The sequence below is a fragment of the Sceloporus undulatus genome, chromosome 2 (genome assembly GCF_019175285.1).
Source record: "Sceloporus undulatus isolate JIND9_A2432 ecotype Alabama chromosome 2, SceUnd_v1.1, whole genome shotgun sequence".
NCBI classification, from domain to species: domain Eukaryota; kingdom Metazoa; phylum Chordata; class Lepidosauria; order Squamata; family Phrynosomatidae; genus Sceloporus; species Sceloporus undulatus.
In genome coordinates, this window is record NC_056523.1 from 167771822 (window position 1) to 167796852 (window position 25031).

At 40.3% G+C, this 25031-nt stretch overlaps 1 protein-coding gene across 1 annotated transcript in view; it reads left to right on the forward strand.

The window, feature by feature from the left end:
• ACVR1B (activin A receptor type 1B) overlaps window positions 1–25031 on the forward strand; it is a 50577-nt gene that overhangs the window by 2817 nt on the left and 22729 nt on the right. The window contains exons 2-4 of the mRNA XM_042451797.1: window positions 15625–15864; window positions 19420–19668; window positions 21270–21500. Coding sequence (XP_042307731.1) covers window positions 15625–15864; window positions 19420–19668; window positions 21270–21500 — 720 coding nt within the window. The remainder of the gene's footprint in view (window positions 1–15624; window positions 15865–19419; window positions 19669–21269; window positions 21501–25031) is intronic.

A 25031-nucleotide genomic window follows, 5' to 3' on the forward strand; every position in this document is an offset into this window, starting at 1 on the left:
TTTTTTCTATTATTGCTTCCCCCCCCCCCAGGCCCTCATATCTATCTGGATATCTTGAGTCATGGTCTGAGGCCACATGGTATAGCCACCTAGCTGAAAGTAACACATTCTCTGTCTAGCCAGTGTTGGAATGGGAGACAGGCTATGTATGCTGCCTTGTGTGCCATGGCATGTCTGATTAAATTCCCTGTGTTATGGAGAGAGCAGATAGTGAGAAGCTTTGCTCCCTCTCATAATATTAGTACTGTGTCTAGTAACCCATAATGCTGACCAGCCAGTGAAGATGAAGAATAAGAGATTCAGGGCAGATGACATGTTTCACACAGAACATAGTTAAAGAAGTGAAATTTGCCAGTAAAGGATGTAGAGATGACTGCCAACCTGGATGGCTTTAAAAAGAGATTGGAGAAATCCTGGAGGCTGAGGATATCAATGAAGGGCCTAAGTACCCTACGGAACCAGATCCTGTCTGATCTTGGAAGCTAAGCAGGGTCAGCCCTGGTTAATGCTTAGATGTGAGACCGCCAATGAATACCAGGTGATGTAGGCTGTATTTGAGAGGAAGCAACTGGCAAAACCACTTCTTGAGTTTTCCTTTCCTAAGAAAACTAAGAAATACATGGGGTCATCATAAGTCTACAGGTGGCTTGAAGGCACATAGGTACAAGGATAGCAATGGCTGCCTAGTGTCTGTAGTGTCAGTGGCTATATGTCTGAATATCAAATTGCAGAGGAAAATGAATGGGGATAGTCCTGCTACGTTCATTCTCTGCTCATGGCTTTGTTGTAGGCGGTTGCAAACTGCTTAGACCCTGCTAGTTCAGTATGAAGCGGTGCATAAACGAAGCTGTATGTTAGTTTTTGATTGGCCACTGAGGAACAGAACACTGATCCAGAGAGGCCACTGGTTTTATCCCTCATGAAGATTCTTAGAAGACTTATTCCCCAGCTTTATTTTCCTGCTAAAAAGCTGTTTTAGGACCAAAATTCTAATGCGAATAAGGACCATGTGAATCCAGATAATTTCTTATGGCAGTTCATTAATGTGTTAAAAGATGCTATAAAGTACACCTGGACAACTTATGGTCTTCCTGATGATGTACTGTACTGTAATTCCCCTTCTCATTAGCTGTGCTGGATAGGGGTGATAGGAATTGCAATCCTATAGCATCTGGAGGGCAAAAAGTTGTTCACTTCTGACATAGCCTCAGTTTCTTGGAAAAGAAAGAATAAAGCATTACTCCATTCCACTGATTTGAAGCAATGCGTTTTGGAAACATTGTTAGATAGATTATTTACCCAGGTTTCTGAATTGTTGGGCAGCTTCTTGTACAGATGAAGGTAAAAAAAAAACAGCTTCGGAGGAGGAGGAGACAAACTGTGTTAGGTGGCAGATTTATTGCCTTTAAAATACAACTTTGCAGATATTGGAAAATCACCTCTCCATGTTTTTGAAAGATGGCGTCCAAAGATTTGTGTTATATGTGTTTTATTATTAAGGGGTTTATTGCCTTGGTTTCTAAAGGTTGTTTGTTTACCATTGCTAAGAGCATGGCTTTGAAGAGAGATTGCTGTCAGGAGTTCACATCAGATTTATCTGAAGCCTCCATGGTTTTTTTTTAAAGGAACTCTGCTTTTTAGCATTGAAGTCATTGACACTTAGAAATGCCTTCTCTTAAATTACAGTTTTAAAGAGACCCACAACAAAGGTTCACATTGTCATGTAGTACAGAGGAAAGCAGCAGCCCTCCCATTCATAGAGAGAACTGTAATGATCTTTAAAAGGAAAAACAAGAAATATACACTGGAGTACAGTATTAATGTGTTTAGATTTCAAGTTTTTTCTATTCAGTCCTGAATATGTTGACTTCAAAATAAGCCTCACTGATCTCAGATTGGCATGTGTTTAATAAGTGGATGATGATGATACTACTACTGATAGCCTTCTTTTCTTGCTGAGCAATGCAAGGAAATGGCTAACAGCTTTTAAAATGTTATACTGCACATCAGAATGATCAAAACCAATAAAGTAAAGAGAAAATAGCAGCAGAAGAAACAATGGAGTATCTATCAATGAAAAGTGTGCTTAAGATTTCACCCTAAATACTGCAGTCCTTTACGCAGGTAACATGTGGCATCTCCACTGAACTCACTGGGTCTTACTTATGAGTGGACATGCCTAGGTTAGTGTTATACACACAGATAGATTTTTGCTTATGGGAAAAGCTTATAATTGTGAAGACACAGGGAAGAGGTGAATATTTGAACATTCTGGCTGCAAGTTACTATAACTTGATAATAATAACCTTGCTCCACTTAGGTGGAAAAGAAACAAGAGTTGATGTGATCTCTTGACCGTAAATCCTCCATCCCTTCTGTTGTCACCTGTAAGGTGGCTATAGTTGTAATCTAATTAATGTTCCAGTAAGAATTGAACTGAGGCACTCATTGGGTTATTCTACTTTGAGTTGTTAATTTTAAATAGTCTCAAATCGCAGCAGCTGGAAATGAGTTTTTGAAAATCCAGTTGATGTCTTCTGGTCATTAAGTGTCTAATTGTTAGAGGTGAAATGCCTGTGTGTGTGCAGCCCATGGATGATCGAGCCTGTCTATCAATGTCATACTTTTGAGTGCTCTGAGAAGTTCATATTGATTTCCTTAATGTTTATGTCTGTTCAAAAAATAAGCAGGAATAGGGAAATAACTTCCTTATTCTTTGATGGCTTTGTTTTGGTAGAGAGACTGTTTCCAGCAAATGTTGTGAGTATATTTTGGCAGTATTCCTAAGTAAGGTGTGCAGCATGCAGCTTGATTCAGTATGCATGTGAAAATGTGCAAACAAAGCTTGATCTTTACAGATGAATGTGCACAAGAAACCAGTTTTGCCAAGTTGCAGGAGAAAGGCAAACCCTAATTGTTCTTATTGTTTGCTTAAACAGCCATAACATGTTGCCTATGTGGTGCTAACAAGCAATTTTCAGTAGCTATTTTTGCATAGATTCCAATTACTTACTAATTCTATATGAAAACTCAATTTGTTTTATTTCCACTACTTTTGAACATGAAGTGCCTTCTGGATCAAAAAATCCAATGGTCCAGGGTCTGGCCATTGCTTAAAGAAAATGAACTATAATATATGGGCAGACTGGCAGATTCTGTTACTAATATTTTTTAGAACAAAGATCTATCCAGCTTAGATTCTGAATACATCAAAATTAATGCCTTTTACTTTCTAAGGAAAATATTAGTTTACTAGAAATTGAATGCACTGTCCAAAAAAAAAAAGAGTTCTTGAGTTTTTTATGAATTGTCTTGGCTAGACAAATGTAATTGTCCCACACACACTTTTGGCAGTGGGGCTGGATGTCCTGTTGTATACGCTGTGTTGGAAAGTGCACTTGTAAATGGCCTCATGGTGGGAATAAGACAAGTTGAAAGTGCTACTCAGTAAATAATACTATTTTAGTCTTTCACAAATGATTGAGTTTATCAAAGGTGGTTTGCATTACCAGAGAAAAGGCAAAAAGGGCATACTTTCTGACTTTGACTAGATCTTTTTTATTGAGATTTTAAAAGTAATAATATTTCATCTTGAGGGTCTAGCAAATGCCCATGGTTGCCACCCTTTGGAACTGATGGCAACCTTCAGGCTTGATTCTTCAAAACATAAAGAATAATAAGGTATTCTTTCCCTAATTAGTGCCTATCTGATGGCTGTCTTGAGTATTAGTTGCCTGCTCCACTAGCCAAAAAATATTTGATCAATTACTAGGTCAAACACATTGCTTAAAAGATAACAATTAGGCACTAAAAGGTCAAATACACGAGTTACAAATTGAAACATACTAATTATAGATTTTTGTGGGTTTTTCAGGCTGTGTGGCCATGTTCTAGAAGAGTTTAGTCTTGACATTTTGCCAACATCTGTGGCTGGCCTCTTCACAGATGCTGGCAAAATGTCAGGAATAAACTCTTCTAGAACATGGCCACACAGCCTGAAAAACCCACAAAAATCTATGGATGCCAGCCATGAAAGCCTTCGACTTCAAACTAATATTTCATTAAAGAGGAAAATGTTATTCTGATGAAGATTTCCAGAGTTCTAGAAAATGGACAGAAACCGTGCAGCAGGCTTTGGTTTCTTATTTTATTCAGTATAGCTCATGCAGCTGTACCTGGCAATTTGAAAGGAAAGGATGGGAGGATGGAGGTTTGTGGCTAGAGTGCTTGACCAGGAACATCTGTTCTTAAATGAGGCTGCTGCCACACTGCAGACTTAGTGCAGTTTGATACTGCTTTACTGTCATAGCTCCATCCTGTGGATTCCTGGAATGTGTAGTTTATTGTGACACCAGAGCTTTCTGATAGAGAAGGCTAAATATCTCACAAAACTACAGATCCTAGAATTCCATAGCATTGAGCCATGGCATTTAAAGCAGTGTCAAACTGCATTCATTTTGCAAGGTAGATGCACCCTGAGATGTAGATTTCTGTATGTAGTGTGTCTCCTGGAGCTTCAATGTTTGGACTCAGTGGGACTTATTTCTGATGACATATATAGTTTGTTGGTGTTTTTATCCACCCTAGAGTTAATCTCGACCCATGGTGACCCTGTAGATGACACATCCCCAAGACTCCCTATGCTCCACTGCTCTGTTCAGGTCCTTCAAATTCATACCCATGATCTCCTTAATAGAGTCCATCCATCTAGCATGTGGCCTTCCTCTCTTTCTGCTTCCCTCTACCTTTCCTAGCATTATTATTTTTTCCAATGAGTCCTGCCACCTCATGATGTGGCCAAAGTACGATAGCCTCAGTCTAGTCATCTTGGCTTTCAAAGAGATTTCTGGTTTGATCTGCTCTAGGACCCATTTGTTTGACTTCTTGGCTGTCCATGGTAACTTCAGCACTCTTCTCCAGCACCACCTCAGATGAATTAATTATTTTCCTGCCCGCTTTCTGAACTGTCCAGCTCTCACATCCATACATGGTAATAGGGAATACAATGGCTTGTATGATTCTAACTTTCGTGGTCAGTTGTATGTCTTTATATTTTACAATATTTTCTAATTCTCTCATAGCTGCCCTCCCCATTCTGAAATGTTTTCAGCTTGTAGTATAGTGCCGTCTGCGTAGCTTATATTGCTGATATTCCTTCCTCCTATTTTCACTCTTCCTTCTTCTGCGTCCTACTTTTCTGTTTCTGTTTCTCCATCTTCTGTCATGACAGTGGCCTCCTGTCCTGAGTAAAGATTCCTCACTAGGACTATCAGATGTGTTGGCACTCCCATGTCTTTAAGGGCATTTCATAGTCTTTTGTGATTTTGCTATAGTCTATAAAGCACATGCTGATTTTCTTTTGGAATTCCTTGGTGTGCTCCATTAGCCACCGTATGTTTGTAATGTAGTCCATAGTGCCTCTTCTTTTCCTGAATCCTGCTTGCACCTCTGGAATTTCTCTCCATGTGTGGCTGGAGTCTATGTTGCAGAATTTTGAGCATGATTTTGCTTGAATGAGATATTAGAGCTATGGTCCTATAGTTGCTGCAGTATTGTATCTTCTCTTTCGTGGATGGGGATATATATTGGTCATTCCTGATCATTCCCAATCAGTTGGCCATTGCTTTGTTTTCCACGTCTGTTGACATACAGTGCGCCCACGTCATACGCAGGTGTGCCTTCAGCATACTCTGAAAGCCACACTGGGAAAAGGGCCGGCACGTCCCATAAGGGGTAATGGTGTGCATGCCCGTGGTACGCATGCACCGCCATGTGCACAAGCCCCATTCATTTAAATGGGGCTCGAGCATACGCGGAATTCCCTTTACGCGAGGGGGGGGGTCCAGAACGGATCTCCCACATAAAGGAAGGGCAGACTGTATATAGGTTAGCACTGGTGTTGATTCTGTTAATGTGGATTGAATCAATTCGATTGGAATATCATTTGTTCCAGTTGATATATGTAGTGACATATATAATATTACACTGCAGTTCCTTCTTCTGCTATCATATATCACCAAGATGCAAGAAAAGGTGTGCCGTGTGTACATAGAAGGTGTTGTACTGCGAAATGGAATAAGTAAATCTTGGCTTCAGAGAATATTGGTTTAAAGTTAATTAGTGTGACATCACAAAGGTAGATATTGGTTCTAATAAAAATTTGCAGAGCTGCAGTCCTAAAGTTGTATAGTCCAGGAAACCAATTAGAATCTGGCAAAAATTGTTTCAGGCTACGCTGAGATCTTCAAAATGTGTTCAGGTACCTTTGATTTTTATGGAAGTTTTGGGAAAATAAGACACCATCTAAACATTATGCCTATTAAATATATGGTTTGCTCCCAATCCCCACTCTAATAAAAATATCCCCCCTTCATTTTGTGGAGCCCTGTCAACACAAATATGGCTGTCTAGAATTTTAAGATTTACAGTACAGCACCACATGCAGTTCATTGTATTTTGTAGTTCACTGAGGGCAGACATTCTTTTATCTTGGGAACTGGGTACCTCAAAGATTGCTTCTACCAAATGATCTCCAAATTGTCCCTTTATCCCACCCTTCTCTCTGAAACCAGGTGGATGATGACCAGGAACAGGGTTATTGTCAGTCCTGGAAGCTCACCTGGCACAAGCTGATGCCTCTGGGATGCCAGGACACATTTTATTCTCAATCTCTCTGTACATTCCAACATGTTTTATGGTTGGGTTTAGCCATTTATGGTTTCTTTTAAATGTTTTGATTTATTATGGCTGCTCCTTCTGGAGACTTTATACTGAATTTCATTGTTTTATAAAACCAGTAGTATTTGAAATAAAGAGTTTGTCATTATTCATCCTATACATTGCTTTATGGCAGTATTTGAAGGATCTACTGTAGATTCTAGACCATTTGATGGAGGGGTGGAGAAAGAGAAGCAAAACTGAATTGGGCTTTCACTCTCTAAGCAAAACTTGTTTCATACATATCTGTGTTCTGTCTCTGATGAAATCTCTGTCAGTTAACTTCAGCACATCACTAATAGAACAAAGCTTTCATTCTTAGGCCATGAAGCTTAATGTTAGGCTTGTTTAAACAGCTTCATTTGGGGTTGGGTCTGTCTTGGGCATGCCTGTGTCTGGCATTCTGCTCAAACAGTTATAAATACAATTCGCCACAAGCTTGTGTTGCAGCTTTGTACATTTTCTTAAGAGGCATAGATAAAAATCTTAAACACACACAATCCTCTTATTGTGTCCAATCTAGGATTTTTATTTTATTTAAGGGGATGTTGTGTTTTACCTGAGCAGTGCATTTCCCTGCCTTCCTCCACAATTACTTTTAAAAAATCTGATTTCAATTTTGCTTTTGTTTCACTCTTTTAAAAATGGGGCTTGTCTAAACATATCCTCTATACACCCACTGCATCTGTGAAAATAACTTGCACTGTCTCCTTTAAGTACCTGTCGTTGCTGAACATTATCCAGTGGAAAAATAATTGCCATAATAGCAAGTTCGCTTTTGTTTTAATTGATGCAGGAAGATTTTCCCCTGTTGCTAAGAAGAACTTGAAATGCTAGAACTGAACATGTTGTTTTCTGATCTGGATTTTACTGGCTGCACGTTTGAGTCCTTCTCTGGAAACGCTGAGGCGGATATACCTGTTTTATATTACATGTGCCAGCCTTGGCAAGCCGTGGTTGAATTTTCACTAGCTCTACCAAATTGCCAGTACAAGGTGTTGCAAGTGAACAGGGATCTCAGCATCACACTGCTAATTTGGAACAGTAGTAGCATTGATGATACTATAAAGCACCTAGAATTTTCAAAGGGTTATACAGTCAGCTATTCCTTCATTGGGTGACAGAAGAGGAGCCAAGCTGCTCTTCCCCTTGTTTTGATATTTTTCCTAGGAGTATAAGGATGCAGCCTCTCACTTTCCTCTGTTTCCTGGGCAGTGGTGGCAAAAGGCTGAAAGTACTTTTCATCTCAATATGTATCTGCATGGATTACTCAAAAAGCAGAGCTTGGAAATGTTACTTTTGGGGGCTACAACTCCCAGAACCCCCCAGTCAGCATCATTAGCATTCTAAGGAGGTTGCAGATATTTAAAAAAAGTGCTCTTCATCTCCAGAATTAGAGCAGATAGCTAACTAGCTTATACAGAGTCCACATCAAGGTTGCAAGCTTCTTATCAGGCCCTGTTTCTTCTCCTTCCCAGTGTTGTACAGTACTGTACAAGGAAACTGGGGCAGTTATCTCCAATCATAAAGTGAAGACAACAGCCAAGATTCAAAGTTTCTATGCCCTGCTCTTTATATATATCTTTAAATGCATAGAATTGAGCCATACTTTGCATACATGAGCGTTGTTGCCCTGGAGATTGATTGTGAGCAGAAGTGAGTTATGCTTTGTGTTTTTGTTGGGAAAGTTGGTGAGATTTATAGTTGGCCCCACCTCTTTCACTTTGGCCTCATGGACACCCTGCCCTTGCTCCCCCCCCCTGTACAGTTTTGAGCTCATTCCCAAATTAGAATTCTACCCCTGGTTATAAAAAATGTTTTCCATTCCTGGTGTAGATGTCTGATGTTGATAGTGTTTTTACCTGTTTTTAATTATGTTTATGTTTTTCGTTGAGTGTGAGCCAAGATGGATACATTTTAAAAAGGAAAACTGAACTAAAAATGTTAAGAAAAATCTACTGTTTTTACAACTTTACATGTAGATGTTTATAAGAAGGCTACTCCTGCTTTTCATGTAGATTTTTCTATTGCTCTTTCTCTTTTATTTATGAAGAAATGCTTTCAAATGGAAGATTTCCCCCCTTCATGTGTGAAGTACACTGATTCACTTTCCATGCAATGTGCACGATACCTGGGCCATACCAACAAACCATATTGATCACTGTTTTGTTCAGATTTCATACTGGACTTTTAAAGTTAGTATGGATGCCACCTTCAAAATAGGTACAGTAGTCTAATAGTTCAGTAGTTAGTTTGTTTGAACTTCAAAAAGCACTCCATTGTCCCTCACTGATGGTAGTTAAATTGACTGTAAAATCACTTACCATCTGAATACAGAGAATTTTCCCATAAGATTTGAGTTCTTCCAAGATGTGCTTGCAATTAACAACTCACTTGCTTTGGGCAGGGGCTATTGAGGATGCCATCAGGATGTCCTTGTAACAAGGAAGCTTGTGTAAACTGGAAGAGAGTTGGTTCTCTTTTTCATTCATACAAAAGATGTACAGTATAGCAGGGATACAAATTATGAGGCCTTCCAGATGTTTACCTCCCAGCATCCCATAGTCACTAGTTTGGTTGTTGTTGTTGTTATTATTTTCCATCCCTAATGGGTAGCAAGTGATTTAATAAAAATGCTTAAGCCAGGAAATGATGTAAACTCCTCCTGTTGGTTAGAAACATGAGGCACATGAGATGTCTTTTCCTAAGTACTCAATTCTTACAGTGTTGATAATTTGGTTGAAATACATATGTAGAAAGATCCTGGCATATTTGGGCTAAAGGATATCCACTATAAATACTATTAATAATAATAATAATAATAATAATAATAATAGTTGTAGTGAACCACTTGGGTTTACTCAGTTTTACCATAATGTATTATGAATTAGTTGCTTCAAGAAACATATTCAAGAAAGGCACCAACTTCTTTCCTCCATCATCGGATGGTAAAAAATGAATCCTATTCTGAAGGAAGGAGTGGGGAGGACACAGTCAACCATCACATGTTTGCTCATTGTACAAAAATATCTAAGGTTAATTCCACCCCTCCATGTAGTTAATGTAGTTTTTGCCCTTCCCAGTGTTCCTGTTCCTCCTTTGTACTCCCTTTTCCTTGTGTCTGACATTGTTTGAGTTGCTCTAGGACAAGAGAGCATGTCCGGGAGTTTGCTTATCATCCTCCCAGATCAAGGAGAAGCAAGAAACCAGTATATAATAGATTTTTGAAAATGAAGCATACTATTTCTTATTTATGAGGCTCCTGTTGCATGCTTATTTCATAATAGTACAAGGGGTGCTGAAAAGTTCTTGACTGACCAAGAAGGGATGATCTAGATCAGGGGTAGGCAACCCTTTTGAGCCGGGGGCCGGGTTGCTGTCCCTCAGACAACTGGGGGGCCGAAGCCAAAAAATAAATAATTAAATTTTTTAAAAAAATAAAAACATAAATAAATAAACCGGGACAAATGTAGGACAAAATTTTCAAATAGAGGACATTTTTTAAATAAAAAATGGAGGACACGCGAAAAAAATGCTGATTTTTAAAAAAAATGTTACGATAAATGCATGTTTCTGAGGCTTCTATAGACAATTGCCCCACCATGCCCCTCGCGTGAGACGCCAAAGGCCCCGGTGGCAATCGGCGGCAGGACCAGGCTGGGGCCGGGCCCAAGGCCTTGCTGGGCCGCATCCGGCCCGCGGGGCGCAGGTTGCCTACCCCTGATCTAGATAGAGCCTTGAAACTTACATGCTATTCCATATTTTCATCCCAACATTTGGCACACAAGGCACATTGTTTCCTAATTTTTTAAAAACCCTTTCATAATAAAATTCTGACTGAAATACTGCTCTGCTGCTGCTCTTACCTCTGAATCATTAGAAAATTTCCTTCCTTTCAAATTCTTTTAAGGTTTGTAAACAGAAAATAGTCATATGGAGCAAGATCTAGTGAATAGAGTGGATGCTCTGTGCACTAAAAACACCATTCTTCAAAACAACCACCATCTTGCCAGCTGTGTGAGGAGGTGCATTGTCATGCAAAAAGAGAACACCTTTCCACAACTTCCCTTCCTGTTCATCCTTTAGTACCTCCATTAGAGCAAAATTCTCCATTAACTGTTTGACCCCTATGAAGATAATCATCAAAATACCTTCCTTGTCAGCCATTACCTTTCCTGCTGACTTTTGAGTCTTGAATTTCATCAGTAGTCACTGCAAGGATTGTTGCTTGATCTCTGGATCATAATGATGTAACCATGTTTCAACAATAGTGATGATTATCTCTAGTTTCAAAATGCTACAAAATAATCTTGGAGGAATCCACTTGATTTCCTTTCTGGTCAGCATTCAAACATTTTGGCACTTGGTTGACAGTACATGCCTGGGATATCTGACTAGTGTCTCAGCAATTATTTAGCTGAGATTCACTGATCTGCCAAAATCAGGTCATGAACACAACCAACAATTTCAGGAATTGACATTGTTGAAGACCTCCAAGACCTTGCTGCCTCTTTGGTCTCAAAATCCCAAGTTGCAAGTTGGCACACCATTTCTTCACAGTTGAGTTTGACGGGCACTTGTCACTCAGTGTTTTCTTCATCTGGAGTTTTCTTCTGTGGTAACAGCAACTTCATGAAGGTTCAGAGTTCAGTACAGTGGTACCCCGGGATACGAATGCGCCGCCTTACGAAATTTCCGGGTTACGAAAAAAATCCATTAAAAAAAACTGTTCCAGGTTACGAAAATTTTTTTGGTGCTTTTCGGCGCTTTTTCGCACGAAATCGCGGCTTTTCCCCATTAGCGCCTATGGCATTTCGGCTTGCGAATGCTTTTCGGGTTACGAAAGCGGCGGCGGAACGAATTAATTTCGTAACCCGAGGCACCACTGTACTTGAAATTCCACGCTTTTCATTGATGTTGCTTCATCAGTAACCTGAAAAAGATCAGAAATTAGAGCTACAGTCCTGCAGATTAGCAGTTTACAACACAAAAGAACATTTTGTCAACTACAGTGACAAAAGTACCCTTAGATTTTGGGAAGACCTAACTTCACTTGCTAGTTTCTTGCTAGTGTAGCAGCATGTAAAAAGTTTACTTCTAGAAAATTTTAAATTAATACTAATGAGCAGTTGGCAATAAAGCAGTAAAATATTAACAATATTGTCAAGCTTTAAAATATTAACATCTTCAGTGCCTGCTTAGCATAAACAGCTATTTCCAAATGTTCAGGCATATGACATGAACTGGATTCACCATGGATGTTTGTGCACCCACCTTTTCTGTCCTCTTGCCTGTGGGTATTACATGTATGCTCAACATGGCTTAGCACAATTGGTCTAGAAATTCCGCTGGCGAGAACAGGACATGTTTGTATTGCCTATTTAGTATTCCAAGCAGAATAAGGCTCTTTGAAAAGGATTAACCCATTAAGTAGGGACTGATCAGCAGCTGCTGCAAGCCTAGCATTTTCTAGGTTATATGGAAGGAGAAATGGGTTGTGAAACAAATTACTTCCTTCATTTAACTTACCATATTTTCCGGCATATAAGACGACCCCCAACTTTTCCAGTTAAAATATAGAGTTTGGGATATACTCGCCGTATGAGACTACCCCTCTTCCAACGCACACCAAATTTTAAAAAATTAAAAATCTGATTTGATTTCAATATGGTAATTTTAATTCAAATGCTTATGACATGCAGGTACTTAGCAGGGAAACTTGTTGTATACAAAGCCAGCTTGGATTGGTCAGCTCTTCCTGCCTGCCCAGCCCTCCCTGTTTCCAAGACTATCAGAGTGGTAGCGCAAACATGGCTCTTTTTTCCATACTCCAGGTGTCCCGAACGCCTGCAGCTTGCTCCGTCCTTCACTTACACCTTCCCAGTGAGGCGCCCCCTTACCTCATCATCGGGACCACGTTAAGTCACTTCTTTCCACGAATCCTTGTGAGTGAATTTTCTTTAACTATACTTGTACAGCGCCACCCTTGCTGCTTTCATACAGTCACCGCATATGGTGGGGATGCAGCCATGGCCGTTTTTGAGCTCCCCCCACCATATGCGGCAACCGCAAATACTCCAGTCCAGCTCGGAAGTTTCAGCGCCTGCCCTGTAAGACGACACCCAGCATATAAGACGACCTCCGACTTTTGAGAAGATTTTCCTGGGTTAAAAAGTAGTCTTATACTACTGTGCTTGGACCTGCTAAAAATCTCCAAAGAACAAAACTAGAAAGTGTCACTGTTGCCTCTTCTCATTTCAATTAGTTTTTGTTTTTAACACTCTAAATTAAACTGAACAAAATCTTTTCATAGTAAATCTTCATTTATTAACAAAGTCACTTAATGGCATAATAAGAGGCTCCTGCTCAAAAACGTACTTCTTGTCTTAACCAAAGTTGTGGAGTGAAAGTACCTACTGTGTCTTATTTGATTGTGTCATATTCTCAGTTAGGTTATGCCAGCCTTGCTACCAAAACTGATTAGCCTAATTACCTTTACAGTCTAACCTATAAGTGGGCTGTCTGATTTCCCCCCCCCCCCCCGAGAATAAAATAATATCCATTGCCTTCAATTTTCTTTTTTCCATTACTAAAATAGAAAGGATATCTGCCTGTGCCAGACAGCAAGGCTGAAGTACTAATCTGTGTTTATCTTTGGTAAACTACTCTTGAGGGGAAAATTTTTATTTTTCTCCTAGTTTGTAATTGACTTTTTAAACAGCTTAACTTACGTAACACATTGCCCAGACAAAGTCTATATGAAGTGGGATCTTTACTACCTCATAATGAAGTGTATAGCTTACTAGAACAATTTGAGGAGGAAATGCTATGTACAGTTGAACCTTCAAGGTAACTATAGAAAGCCTTAATGTAATTACTCAGATTGGAATTTATCCAGTTCCCCTCTTAAGAGTCACGCAGTTTCACCAAAACATTAAATGTCTGAGTTACCTGCCAGTTTAGTGGTATGCTAGAGCTTTCACTAGAGTACTGATATGGAGAGAGTGTCTACTGACACATCTCTTCTTCTTGCAGCATTTTGAATATTTCCTTAGAATTGTCATTTCAAGTGTTGACCCAAATCTGGCCCTCCTTAGCTTGTGAGCTCACCATTGTCTGTGATCAGTTGCTCTTTTTATTTTGTTCATTTAACTTTCAGGAAAAGTGTAATGATTACACTACAGCAGTCTTGTTTGTCTTGTGTACATGCCTTCAAGTCACCTGTCAACTTAGAGAGACCCCATTAATTTCATAGGGTTTTCTTAGGCAATGGATCCTGAGAGGTGATTTTGCCAGTTCCTTCCCCTGAAATCTGGCCTGCAGCACCTGGTATTTAGTGGTGGTCTCCCATCCAAGAACTTACTAGGGCTGACCCTACTTAGCTTCCAAGATCAGACTGGATCAGGTGCCTTTAGAGTATTTAGGCTTATCTGCCTTAGGGGTATACCGTTTAATCTTTTCTGAGATACAAAGGCAAATTGTGAAGGGCAGCTGTGTGTCGCTAGAGAATCAGTGAATAGAACTTACAGAATTATACATAATTGTGACCTGTGTTTACAAGCAGAGAAAAGAACACTGGTGTGGCATTAAAAAATACTGTTGTAGGTGGTATGTGGTGCAGTCATGAGTTGACATTGTGGCAACTTCTTAAGATATAGAAAAGGAGTTAATTGCAAACATTTTTCTTTAACATTTTAAGTAACATTTAACTTTTGAATTAAACTCTGTGCAACAGGTATGTACTTGCTGTTTATCCCCTCAGGGGAAACAAGATCATATGACTTTTGTAGAAAGTATGGTATGCTTATTAATTTCACCCACCCTTCTCCTTGACATTATTAAATTCATCCTTGCTGCTTGGGGATTTGGCTGCAGTTTTTCCAGGCACCTTGAGAGCAGAACAACCTCTGCTTGGAGGCTTCAGATGTGAGATTTGGCAGCTGTTGTGTGTTTGAAAAAAGAAGAGAATGCAGCCTTTATCCCATGGTATAGTGCATGGCTGTTGCTTTGTAGAAAACAAGTGCATACCTGGGAGATTGAGGATAGAACTTTGTGTGCTCTTGCCATATGTATGTTCTGAAACCTGAGCTTGCTGAGGGGAAATCTCTAAGGGAGTATGGAGGAGCACAAGGTGTTAACTGCTACTGTGGATACCAGTTATTGTTTGTAAAACACCCATCATCAATTACTGTACTGTGGTCGAACTTACATCATGGTTTGAACCCAGTTGAGACAGGGAGAGATTTCTACAAACAGATAGATCTTCTCTATTCCACCTGAAATTCTCTTTCTCATAGTACACTCAGCCTACAAGATACTCTGTTGGAACAGAAGCACTTTGGTTATAAAGCATGACTTGATGGTCAGTGTGCAGCATGATGGGATATTTAGAAACATTAGTGCACCATGGCAATACATGAGAGAGACATCCTAGTTGTGAAACAACAACACTTGGATGTCACTTCTCTTACAGCTGAAGTATTAAAAAAGCTAAATGGCCACACCCATCTCCAGTATTCTGCACCTTTATTGTGATAGTGCAGCCATTAGAGAGATAATTGCCTTGAGACTGAATTGGCTGAACAGCTCTTTGAGTAAAGGCCCCCTTTTTGTAAAAAGTAACTATGAGTGAGAGCATGGGGTTTATTCCTGGTGCCAATCCAATTTCTTGTTTGGAATTATAGGGACTAGAAATTAAATGAGTCTTCTTTTGAGTGGATTTTGACCAATGGGAACTCTGTAAAATAACAGTAAATGCTGTTTCTGTAGTCTTCACATGTTATTCAGAATCTTTTGAAAATTTTATTGGCCTTTTTTAAAAGCCAGTTTCATTTCAGAACAACTTTGGAACAATCTGGGACCACAGTTGTGTTACAGAGGCTTCTTTTCTTTTTTCTGCCCCTTCAGCTTTATTGTGTTTGTGTTCGGACTGCAATGAAGCCAACGCCACATGTGAAACAGACGGTGCCTGCATTGTCTCCATAACAAATGTGAATGGGCTAAAGCATCATGTCCGAACATGTATCCCTAAAGGAAAGCTGATTCCTGCTGGAAAACCCTTCTTTTGCCTGAGTTCAGAAGATGTGCGCAACACACACTGCTGCTACTCAGATTACTGTAATAAAATTGATCTCTTGGTACCTAGTGGTAAGTATGGTGATGGAACAAATGCACTGTGGTCCTTTCTAGTCTGTCCGGGAAACTTGGTGTCATGCTTATGTCCGTACCTACACTAACCTCAATCCAGCACCAATATTTTTTCTTCTTAGTTCTATACCTCCAGTTCAGAGGTTCAAATTTGGTAAGGTTTTCTGGGTTTGTTACCAATACCAAATTATTATATCTCATTCTTCAGCCACGGTTCTTATGGCCGTGGTAAACTATTCTGTTAATATCCAGAACATGAATCAATCATGCTGTTTGCAATTCTTGTTTAGATGTTTTAACTAAGAAGAATGTGCAAATGAACATCTACATTCTTGAACAGTATAATATGAGTAGATGGGGTAGCCCTTTGTTTTTCTTTTTTTCCACTGAAAAGCATCATTTTCTCAATTTGTATAATAAAAAACAACAAAATATGGGGTAATGGCTATGATGCAAACAATAGCCAATACATGGCCCAGAGGCTTGCAGAACCACATTCCATTTAGTGAAGCCATATGCTTTGTTGGGAAAGCCATATTTTTGTTGTGACAAAATACCAGAATGTAGGGCTGTAGAGACCGGCATTTTGTGTCCGGAAGCTGCTTAGAGAAGCTTTTTGCTCCTTAGAGGGAGCGGATCGGTGCTGCTGTGTGCGGCTGCTGTGGCACCAATCCGGGACAAAGAGGGGACAGCATCCCACTGCCCATCTGTATAGCCCCTGTGAGCAGGGGAGAAATGTGATTACCATCATAAAACACAGCCTTCAGGGAAGCTGTCAGGAGAGGGTAGATTGCCACTCTCCGGAGATTGGTTGATGCAGAAACCAGAGTAGAATCTCCTTTTAAATTGCAATTTCAGTACCAGGGTTCTGATAGATACCCCTGGGACAACTTTGTTAATCTTTATAATGGTGGCTTCAAAGCCAACATTCAAAGCACTTGGTACAAATCAGATGTTATGATTAAATGCTTGACTGCCTAGTTTTGTCAGAAAAAAAACACTAAATGAAAACTTTTCAGTTCTAGTAGAGTGCTCTGTTTTTAAGTAAGTATGCTAACTTGCTCAGAAGTAGATCATGCCTACAAAAGGTTATGCTACAACTTCTTACCCACAATGAGTTTCTCAGGTGCTACAAGATCCCTTTGCATACTGATATTCCAGACAAACACAGCTATGTTTCTCAATTTTAAACTAGTCGTTTTTCTGAAAGGGTCTGGATGCTTCACTTTTACAACTGCATCCTCTGGAGGTAAGCTGTGTGTGAGTTTGCACACCTTCTAGTTCTCTGTTGGCTTGTGGTGAACCCATGAATTCCATAAGGTTTTCTTAACCAAGAAATACTTAGAGATAGCTTTTCTCGTTCTTCCTCTGAAACGTAGCCTACAGCTCCTAGTATTCATTGGTGGTCTCCCCTCCAAGTACTAACCAGGGCTGACCCTGATTAGCTTCCAAGATTAGACAGGATTTTGTGCCTTTAGAGCAGTGGATATCAAACTGGGGGGCAACCCCTGGTGGGGAGAAGAGTTGCTTGGGTGTGTGTGTGTGCAAGACTTGAATGCCCTCTTTTCTATCCCATCTTTCCTCCTCTTCGCCCAGACCCTTTCTGTTCTGCAGGAGGGGTAAAAAGGTGAGGAGCACCCTAAGTTGGATCATCTGCCTGTGCCTGAGGGAGGAGGAAGAGAGCAGGGAAATTAGCTGGATCTTGGCCTTGGGCAGGGCCCATCCTGAGGTGCTGCTGCTGCTTTCCCCCCACCTGTCCCATAACTGCCCTGGTTGTTGGGGCATGATGCTGCTGCATACATATATTCATGAATATATACTGAATGTGCAAATGAAAATATGCACACTGAACAAATTATTTTTTTCATATACTGTGTTGAGTGTGGGGGGGGGGGAGGATGACATCCACATGTAGGTGTAAAGGGGGTCACAAGGGTAAAATTTTTGAGAATCACTGCTATAGGATGTTTGTTTATTTATTTAGAGTATATATACTCTTTAGCCACAAAGGCGGTCAGAACGGCTTACAGATTGCTATTTATTGCTTATTTAGGCTTGGTGAGCTTGATGCAACTTCCTAATTAAGATTTTCTTAGATGTTTTGTTTGAATAGAAAGTACTGGATATATATTTATAGTGCTGGTGCAATATTTATTGTTTAGATTTCATTTTCTTTCACATATCAGGATTTGATTGGGAATTTTATTTTGGAACATGTCAAATTACATCCTGGCTGTTTATTCACATGTGTGTGGGGGGGGGTTCTCCCCTTTGGATTGGAAAATACTAAAGTATGAGAGGAAATTAGTAAGAACAGAATTTAACATTACAAACACTCAGTAATCATATGGCATAGCCCAGTAGCCTACAGCTATGTAAGATTTTAAAGCGCTGTTGATGAACTGGGCTGGAGTACTTGCATATTGAATTCCAGGGTGGTACAGTATGTGCTTATGTACAGACATATGAGTAGCTTTTGCTCCCCCTTGTGGTATTATGTTTCATTACAGCCTGTTTTTATTTTTTTCTGCTAGACAACCAGTGCATGGGCAAATTGTAAAAAAAGATAACTTGCTCTTCAAACATTTTGGCCATAGTTTACACAGATACAGTGTGTAGTAAGTAAATAATTTGACTTAAGGCACAGCTAAATTTGTTAGGAAGATTGAAAAAGGACTTCTTAACTGCACAAGCAAGTAGGGTTGCCATTTCATGGTGGTGGGTGGGACTTTCCCGCTCCCTGGGCGGTGTGCCCGGTCCCACCCCGCCCCCATTCCCAGGTGGCTGCCCAACTCTGTGCTCCCAGGGCTGCTGCCTGCCTTCTATAGAGTGCTGCCTGTGAAGCATGCTTGGAGCAGCAGCAGCAGGACGACTGAAACCAGCAGGGGCGGGGTCTGCTGCACTGCCCTGCCTCTATTGGCCAGCCCTCTGCTTCCTTATTTGGGCATACTCCAAGCAGGGAGGAATTTACACTCAGGCGAGCTGCTCCCCCTTTCTCTTTCTCCTCCTTCTCTTCTTATTATTGTTCCGTTTTTTTCTTCTCCTCCTCTTCCCCTCCCACAGTCTATCCTGATTCAGATGAAATGACAACCTGTGGTTAGTTGAAAACAGAAGTGAATGCCATAAACATTCTTATGGTCATATCAGAGAACGAGAAAGCACAGAAGCTCAAGGTTTATTCACCTAGTTACTGTAAATTCTTGCCAGGCTTTTCCTTGCTCTCCGATGTGTCTCTTCAGACCCATTAGGCACAGATCTTTCAGCACAATAGTTAAAAAAAAAACTCAGTAGAAATAATGCAGTTTGACATAACTTTAGCTGCCATGGCTCAGTGCTGTGGAATTCTGGGAATTGTAGTTTTGTGAAACATGTAGTCTTTTCTGTGAAAGAGCTCTTGTGCCACAACAAACTCCAAATCCCAGAATTCCATAGCTTTGAGCCAATGTCAGTTAAAGTGATGCCAACCTGGGTTATTTCTCCAGTGCAGATGCATCCTAGGATCCATTTTGATTTTGTATTTGAAGCTGAAGAAGTTGATCTTTCTGCCCTTTCAAGGTCATCGAAAAGACGACGATACTCCTCCTGGATGGGGACCTGTGGAGCTGGTGGCTGTGATTGCAGGACCAGTCTTCCTTGTGTTCGTCATTATACTCATAGTGGTTTCTGTTTTTCACCATCACCAACGAGTATACCACAATCGTCAGCGTTTGGACATGGAGGACCCATCTTGTGAGATGTGCCTATCCAAGGACAAAACTCTGCAAGATCTAGTATATGATCTATCTACCTCTGGCTCTGGTTCAGGTACAAATGTTACTAGACTAACAGGCATGGCTGTAAAACAATATATAAAAAAGTATGTTCCCATTAAACCTGATCTTTTAAAATGCTGAAATTTTGAACAGTTCTTTCTTGTACAGGCTGCAGTCAAAGAATAGATTTTTAAGCTATCACCAAGATGCTGTATCTGCCTGTCTTAGTTAATGGTTGCGTCTTACCCATTCCATCTTTGATAATAGTGTCTAAACCAAGCAGTTATTTCCATTTCCCTCCTTTTGATCATGGGTGGAGGAAGCAAAGAAGGATGTCTCAGTCTTATACTTCATAAGGGATTCAGTAGCTGTCCATATAGCATTTACATTCAAAATATAGCTTTAAAAAAACCCAATTTTGCCACATCTACATTCACCACTGATATATGTTCTTATTGTAGTAATACAGTGGGATGTCGATATCCACGGACATGTCATCTGCGGATTTGAGCATCTGTGGATGGCAAGCCTTCATTGTCCCCAATGGTAGTGCATGCATGCAGCCACACCACCATTAGGGACAATGTGACTAAAGTCCTCCCTCCATCCTTCCTTCCCTCCTTACTTCTGTTCTCCCTTTCACTCCTTCCTTTTCTCCCTCCCTCCTCTCCATGGCTTCTGCCCCGGGCTTGGCTTCAGAGGCAGAGGCTGGAGCCCCGTAGGCCGGAGGGAGCCGGAGCCAGTGTGAGGGCTTGGGGTGTTGGGCCTGGGGGATGGGCTCTGAGACCTAACCTCCAGCTCCCTCCAGTTGATGAGCTCCAGCCTCTGCCTCTGAAACCATCAGAAAGGAAGGGAGGGAGGAAGAATGGAAGGAAGGGCAGAAAGAGAGAGATAATGGAAGGAAGGGGAAGGGATAGTGGGACTTGAGCATCTAGTGATTTTGGTATCCAGGGGGGGGGGGGGGCGATCTGGAATGAATCCCCCATGGATGCTGAGGGTGGATAGTAATTCTAATCTTTTGGTCAGCTCTGATACCCTGGCTGCTGTTTCATTGCAAAAATAAAACAGTTAGTTACTACTATAACTTTCATGGCTCAATCCTGTGGAATTCTGGGATTTTATAACTAGCAAATAAAATGGTTCCCTGTTGGGCACACCTGGGGCTAAGGTTTAGCAGTGAGCAAGCCATATCATGATTTTATGTACAGGTAACTGAAACAAGATTTAATTTGGACATTTCCCAATCCTCCACTCTTAGCCACTATATGGGCTTAACAGCACTTTAACACAGAGATTGGCTGGAGTACTGGATTCTATGCCATTATGCCTTACTTTTCTACAGGGTTATATTCAACATTTTCCCCTCTTAAAGCATGTGTCTGCAGGCTTAGTTTAAATATAGGACTTGGCTTTAGTTTTTCGCCACAGTAGTCAAGGTATTCTTTGCACATCAGACAGCTTGCTTTGAGCTCACATTTTTGATATCATGATTATTCTTGCTGTTGAGAAAGATCCCACATGCTGTGGATCTGTAGGAGAGGATTGCCTCATTTGTTCTAAATAAGATTAACAAAACTTTTCCAACTCTTCACCATTTTACATTGATTTTTGTCTGCCTTTTCCCGTTTGGTAACCTGTGTCTTTTGCTGTCAGGTTTGCCTCTCTTTGTCCAGCGCACTGTGGCTCGAACTATAGTCTTGCAAGAAATCATTGGCAAAGGTCGTTTTGGGGAAGTGTGGCGTGGTCGATGGCGTGGTGGTGATGTAGCTGTGAAAATCTTCTCTTCACGAGAAGAACGCTCCTGGTTCAGGGAAGCAGAGATCTACCAGACTGTCATGTTGCGCCATGAGAATATTCTGGGATTTATTGCTGCAGACAACAAAGGTATCTTACATGTTCTGTGTTCTAGTAAAATAGGTTGCAGATATCTTTAAATATTGGTGTGTTATGTTCATAACGAAGACTGGCATGTCTAAAATTTTAAAATGTTGCTTTCTGTTAAAAGCAAGTATGGGTTCCTGTTAGTGACCATGCAGGTAAATCCAGCTATACAGTATTTGAAGTATCATTACAAACCTGCCTGTGTCTTGAGATTTTCTATGAAGGCCTTACTCTCTCCTGCCACCTTCACAGGTACTTGGTGGGAACACAGGAGATGGCCTTTTTAGTGGCTCCTCCCAGGCTCTGGAACTCCATTCCCAGAGAGGCTAAACTAGCACCCTCCATTGTTGTTGTTTTATTCATTTCTATCCTGCCTTTCTCCCAATGAAGATTCTCACAGTATTGTTGTTGTTCTTGTTATGTGCCTTCAAGTCATTTCTGACTTTTGGTGACCCTAAGGCAAACTCCAAAGCATAGGGGTTTCTTATCTAGATTGTTCAGAAGAGGTTTGCCATTGCCTTTCCCAGAGGCTGAGAGCATGCATGTGACTTGACCAAGGTCACCCAGTAGGTTCATAGCTGAGCTGGGAATCCAACCCTGGTCTCCAGAGTCATAGTCCAACACTCAAATCACTATGCCGTGTTGGTTCTTATAGACTCAAACTGGCTAACACCATATTTTAAAATAATATTGATTAAAAAAATAAATGTATAAATATAGAAGTTATTTAAAAACAATTAAACAATAAATAAAGTTAAAATATTACAATTCATTAAAAACTATACACAGTAATGCCTCAGTTAATGAAATACACTGCTCCCTCGGGTTACGAAATTAATTCGTTCCGCGGCCGCTTTCGTAACCCGAAAAGCCTTCGTAAGCCGAAATGCCATAGGCGCTAATGGGAAAAGCCGCGATTCCAAGCGAAAAAGCCGAAAAAAGCACCAAATTTTTTTTCGTAACCCGAAAAACATTCGTAACCCGGAACAATTATTTCCTATGGGATTTTTTCGTATCCCGGAAATTTCGTAACCTGGGTATTTCGTATCCCGAGGTACCACTGTAGATGTGTCCCTGAGCATTACTTCTTTAATTTGGTTCTAGAGGCAGAAATAACATGGAAAGCATAGCAATAGGTTCCTGCACCACCCATCCACCCACACACACACACACACAGAGAGAGAGAGAGAGAGAGAGAGAAAACACTTCACAACACGTTTCAGCAAACCTTTTATTCAAAAATAACAATATACACATGTAAAATGAAGCAACCACATTAGGTAGGCATAGCATAAGTAAGCAAAAACATTTTGAAACTTCTCAAGACCAGTTGAATGCTAATTCAGAAATCCATCCAGGAATTATTTTTTTTCTTTCACCTGCTTCAATTTTTTTAATATTTTTGTTTTGGTGGTCAAACATTCAAGTTTATGCTGTTTTAATATGCTGGGGGGAATGTGGTGAGGCAGGCTGATTTCCTCATTCTCCCTGTTTTGCTGTTTACTTATGCTCAGTAAGAAATTCTGGAGGCAGCCCCTGTTTACTTTGAGTGTTTAGAGTTTAAATCATCTTTGGTCATTATTTTTGTTACTGTTAATTTGCTGTTACTCATTCTTCCTTGACTGTTTAAAGTAGCGGTTCTAAGTCTTTGCTATTAATTACTAGTAGTAAGGTGCTGCCTGCATTTCTTAAATTGTTTATTTATTTATTTTGATTTTTATGCTGTTTTTCTCCCAGAAGGGGACCCAAGGCAGATAAAAACATTTTAAAAGACTTTACAATAAAAATTTAAAAACAATTAAAATGATCTAGATAAAACAGTATAAAATTAACACCAAAAACATACAAAAGTTAAAAACATAACTTATTGATTATTGTTCCTTCAATTTTCACACCAGCTTCTTCCAAGTTTAATCCTGCTTTGAATATGTTATTTTTGGCATACAAGTTAAACAATTACCCATTTGGAAACAATTGCATTTCTCTGTATTAGTCCTAAAAGTAAGCTCTTGTCCTGAGTATGGTTACACATCAGGACAATCAAATTCTGTGGTACATCCATTTAAAAAAATTGCGATCTATAGTTTTTCATGATCTACACAAATAAAAAGTTCGCTATAATCTATGAAGCATAGGCTGATTTTCTTTTGAAATTCATTGATGCTTTCCAGCTTGGACATCTGGCATTTTTTGCTCCATATATGTTAAAAATCTTGTTATAAAATTTTGTAGATTACTTGGCTTGCACAGAAAATTAATCAGTAGTCTTTTGGTTTCTACAATCTCTTCTGTCCACTTTCCTAGGAATTGAAATGTATATGGAGCATTTCTAATTTGCAGGCCATTGTCTTGTTTTCCAAATGTGTTGACGGATTTCAATTAAAATTAGATTGTGTCTCTCTAGCTTGAAGCAGCTCTATTGGTATGCCACCTGTTCCTGATGAATCTTTTCTCCTCCAAGTGCTCTGAGTGTAGCTACCATTTCAGTTTCTAAAGTTCATCTTCAAATGTTCTTCCTTGAATTAATCTGTCATCTTGTATGGTATATTTCTCAGATTTTGTGGAAGAGTTCTGTTCTTCCTTTTTTGTTATAATCTTCATCTCCTCAGTATATTGTTTCCATCAGCTTTTTATTTTTTTATTTGGTCATGTAATTTGTTCCCCTGCTAGTCATATATCCCCACTCTTGGTTTAAATTTCCCTTTGATTTCTCAGATTTTGTGGAAGAGTTCTGTTGTTCTTCCCTTTTTATTGTAATCTTCAGTTTCTCTGCCTTGATTATTATAGTACTCCTTTTTTTTATCTCTGTGCATAGGTTTCAGAACAGTTGTATTTTATCATCTTTTGAAATGAAATGAAATGAAATTTTATTTATATACCGCCGTTCCCATGATCACGGCGGTTTACAACAAATAAAATACTATACAATGCAATTTACAAGCAGCATAAAAAGCAAATACTACAATACAAGGATAAAAATACAACAATGGCATAGCATTACATATTTCAAGCACAGCATAATAACAAATAACAATGCATTTCACTACAGGACAGCAATACAATTCAATACAAGATAAAAATCTATACATGTCTCAGAACAACCAATATTACATAGCAGCAATAACATATCCAAACAGTATAAGCCCAGCATTACTAACCAAACTAACCAAACCCCACCCCTCCAAAAATGCCGCTCCAGCAGAGGAGAGAAGTCCTCTTGGGCCGCTGCCCTGATGGAGGAGGGTGAGCGGCGGCGTCTCTGGTGGGGAGGCCGGGAGCCGGCTTTATGGGGCCGCTCTCACCGGCCCCGCCCCTCCAAAAAAACGCTGCTCCAGCGGTGGAGAGAAGTCCTCTTGGGCCGCTGCCCTGATGGAGGAGGGTGAGCGGCGGCGTCTCTGGTGGGGAGGCCGGGAGCCGGCTTTATGGGGCCGCTCTCACCGGCCCCGCCCCTCCAAAAAAACGCTGCTCCAGCGGTGGAGAGAAGTCCTCTTGGGCCGCTGCCCTGATGGAGGAGGGTGAGCGGCGGCGTCTCTG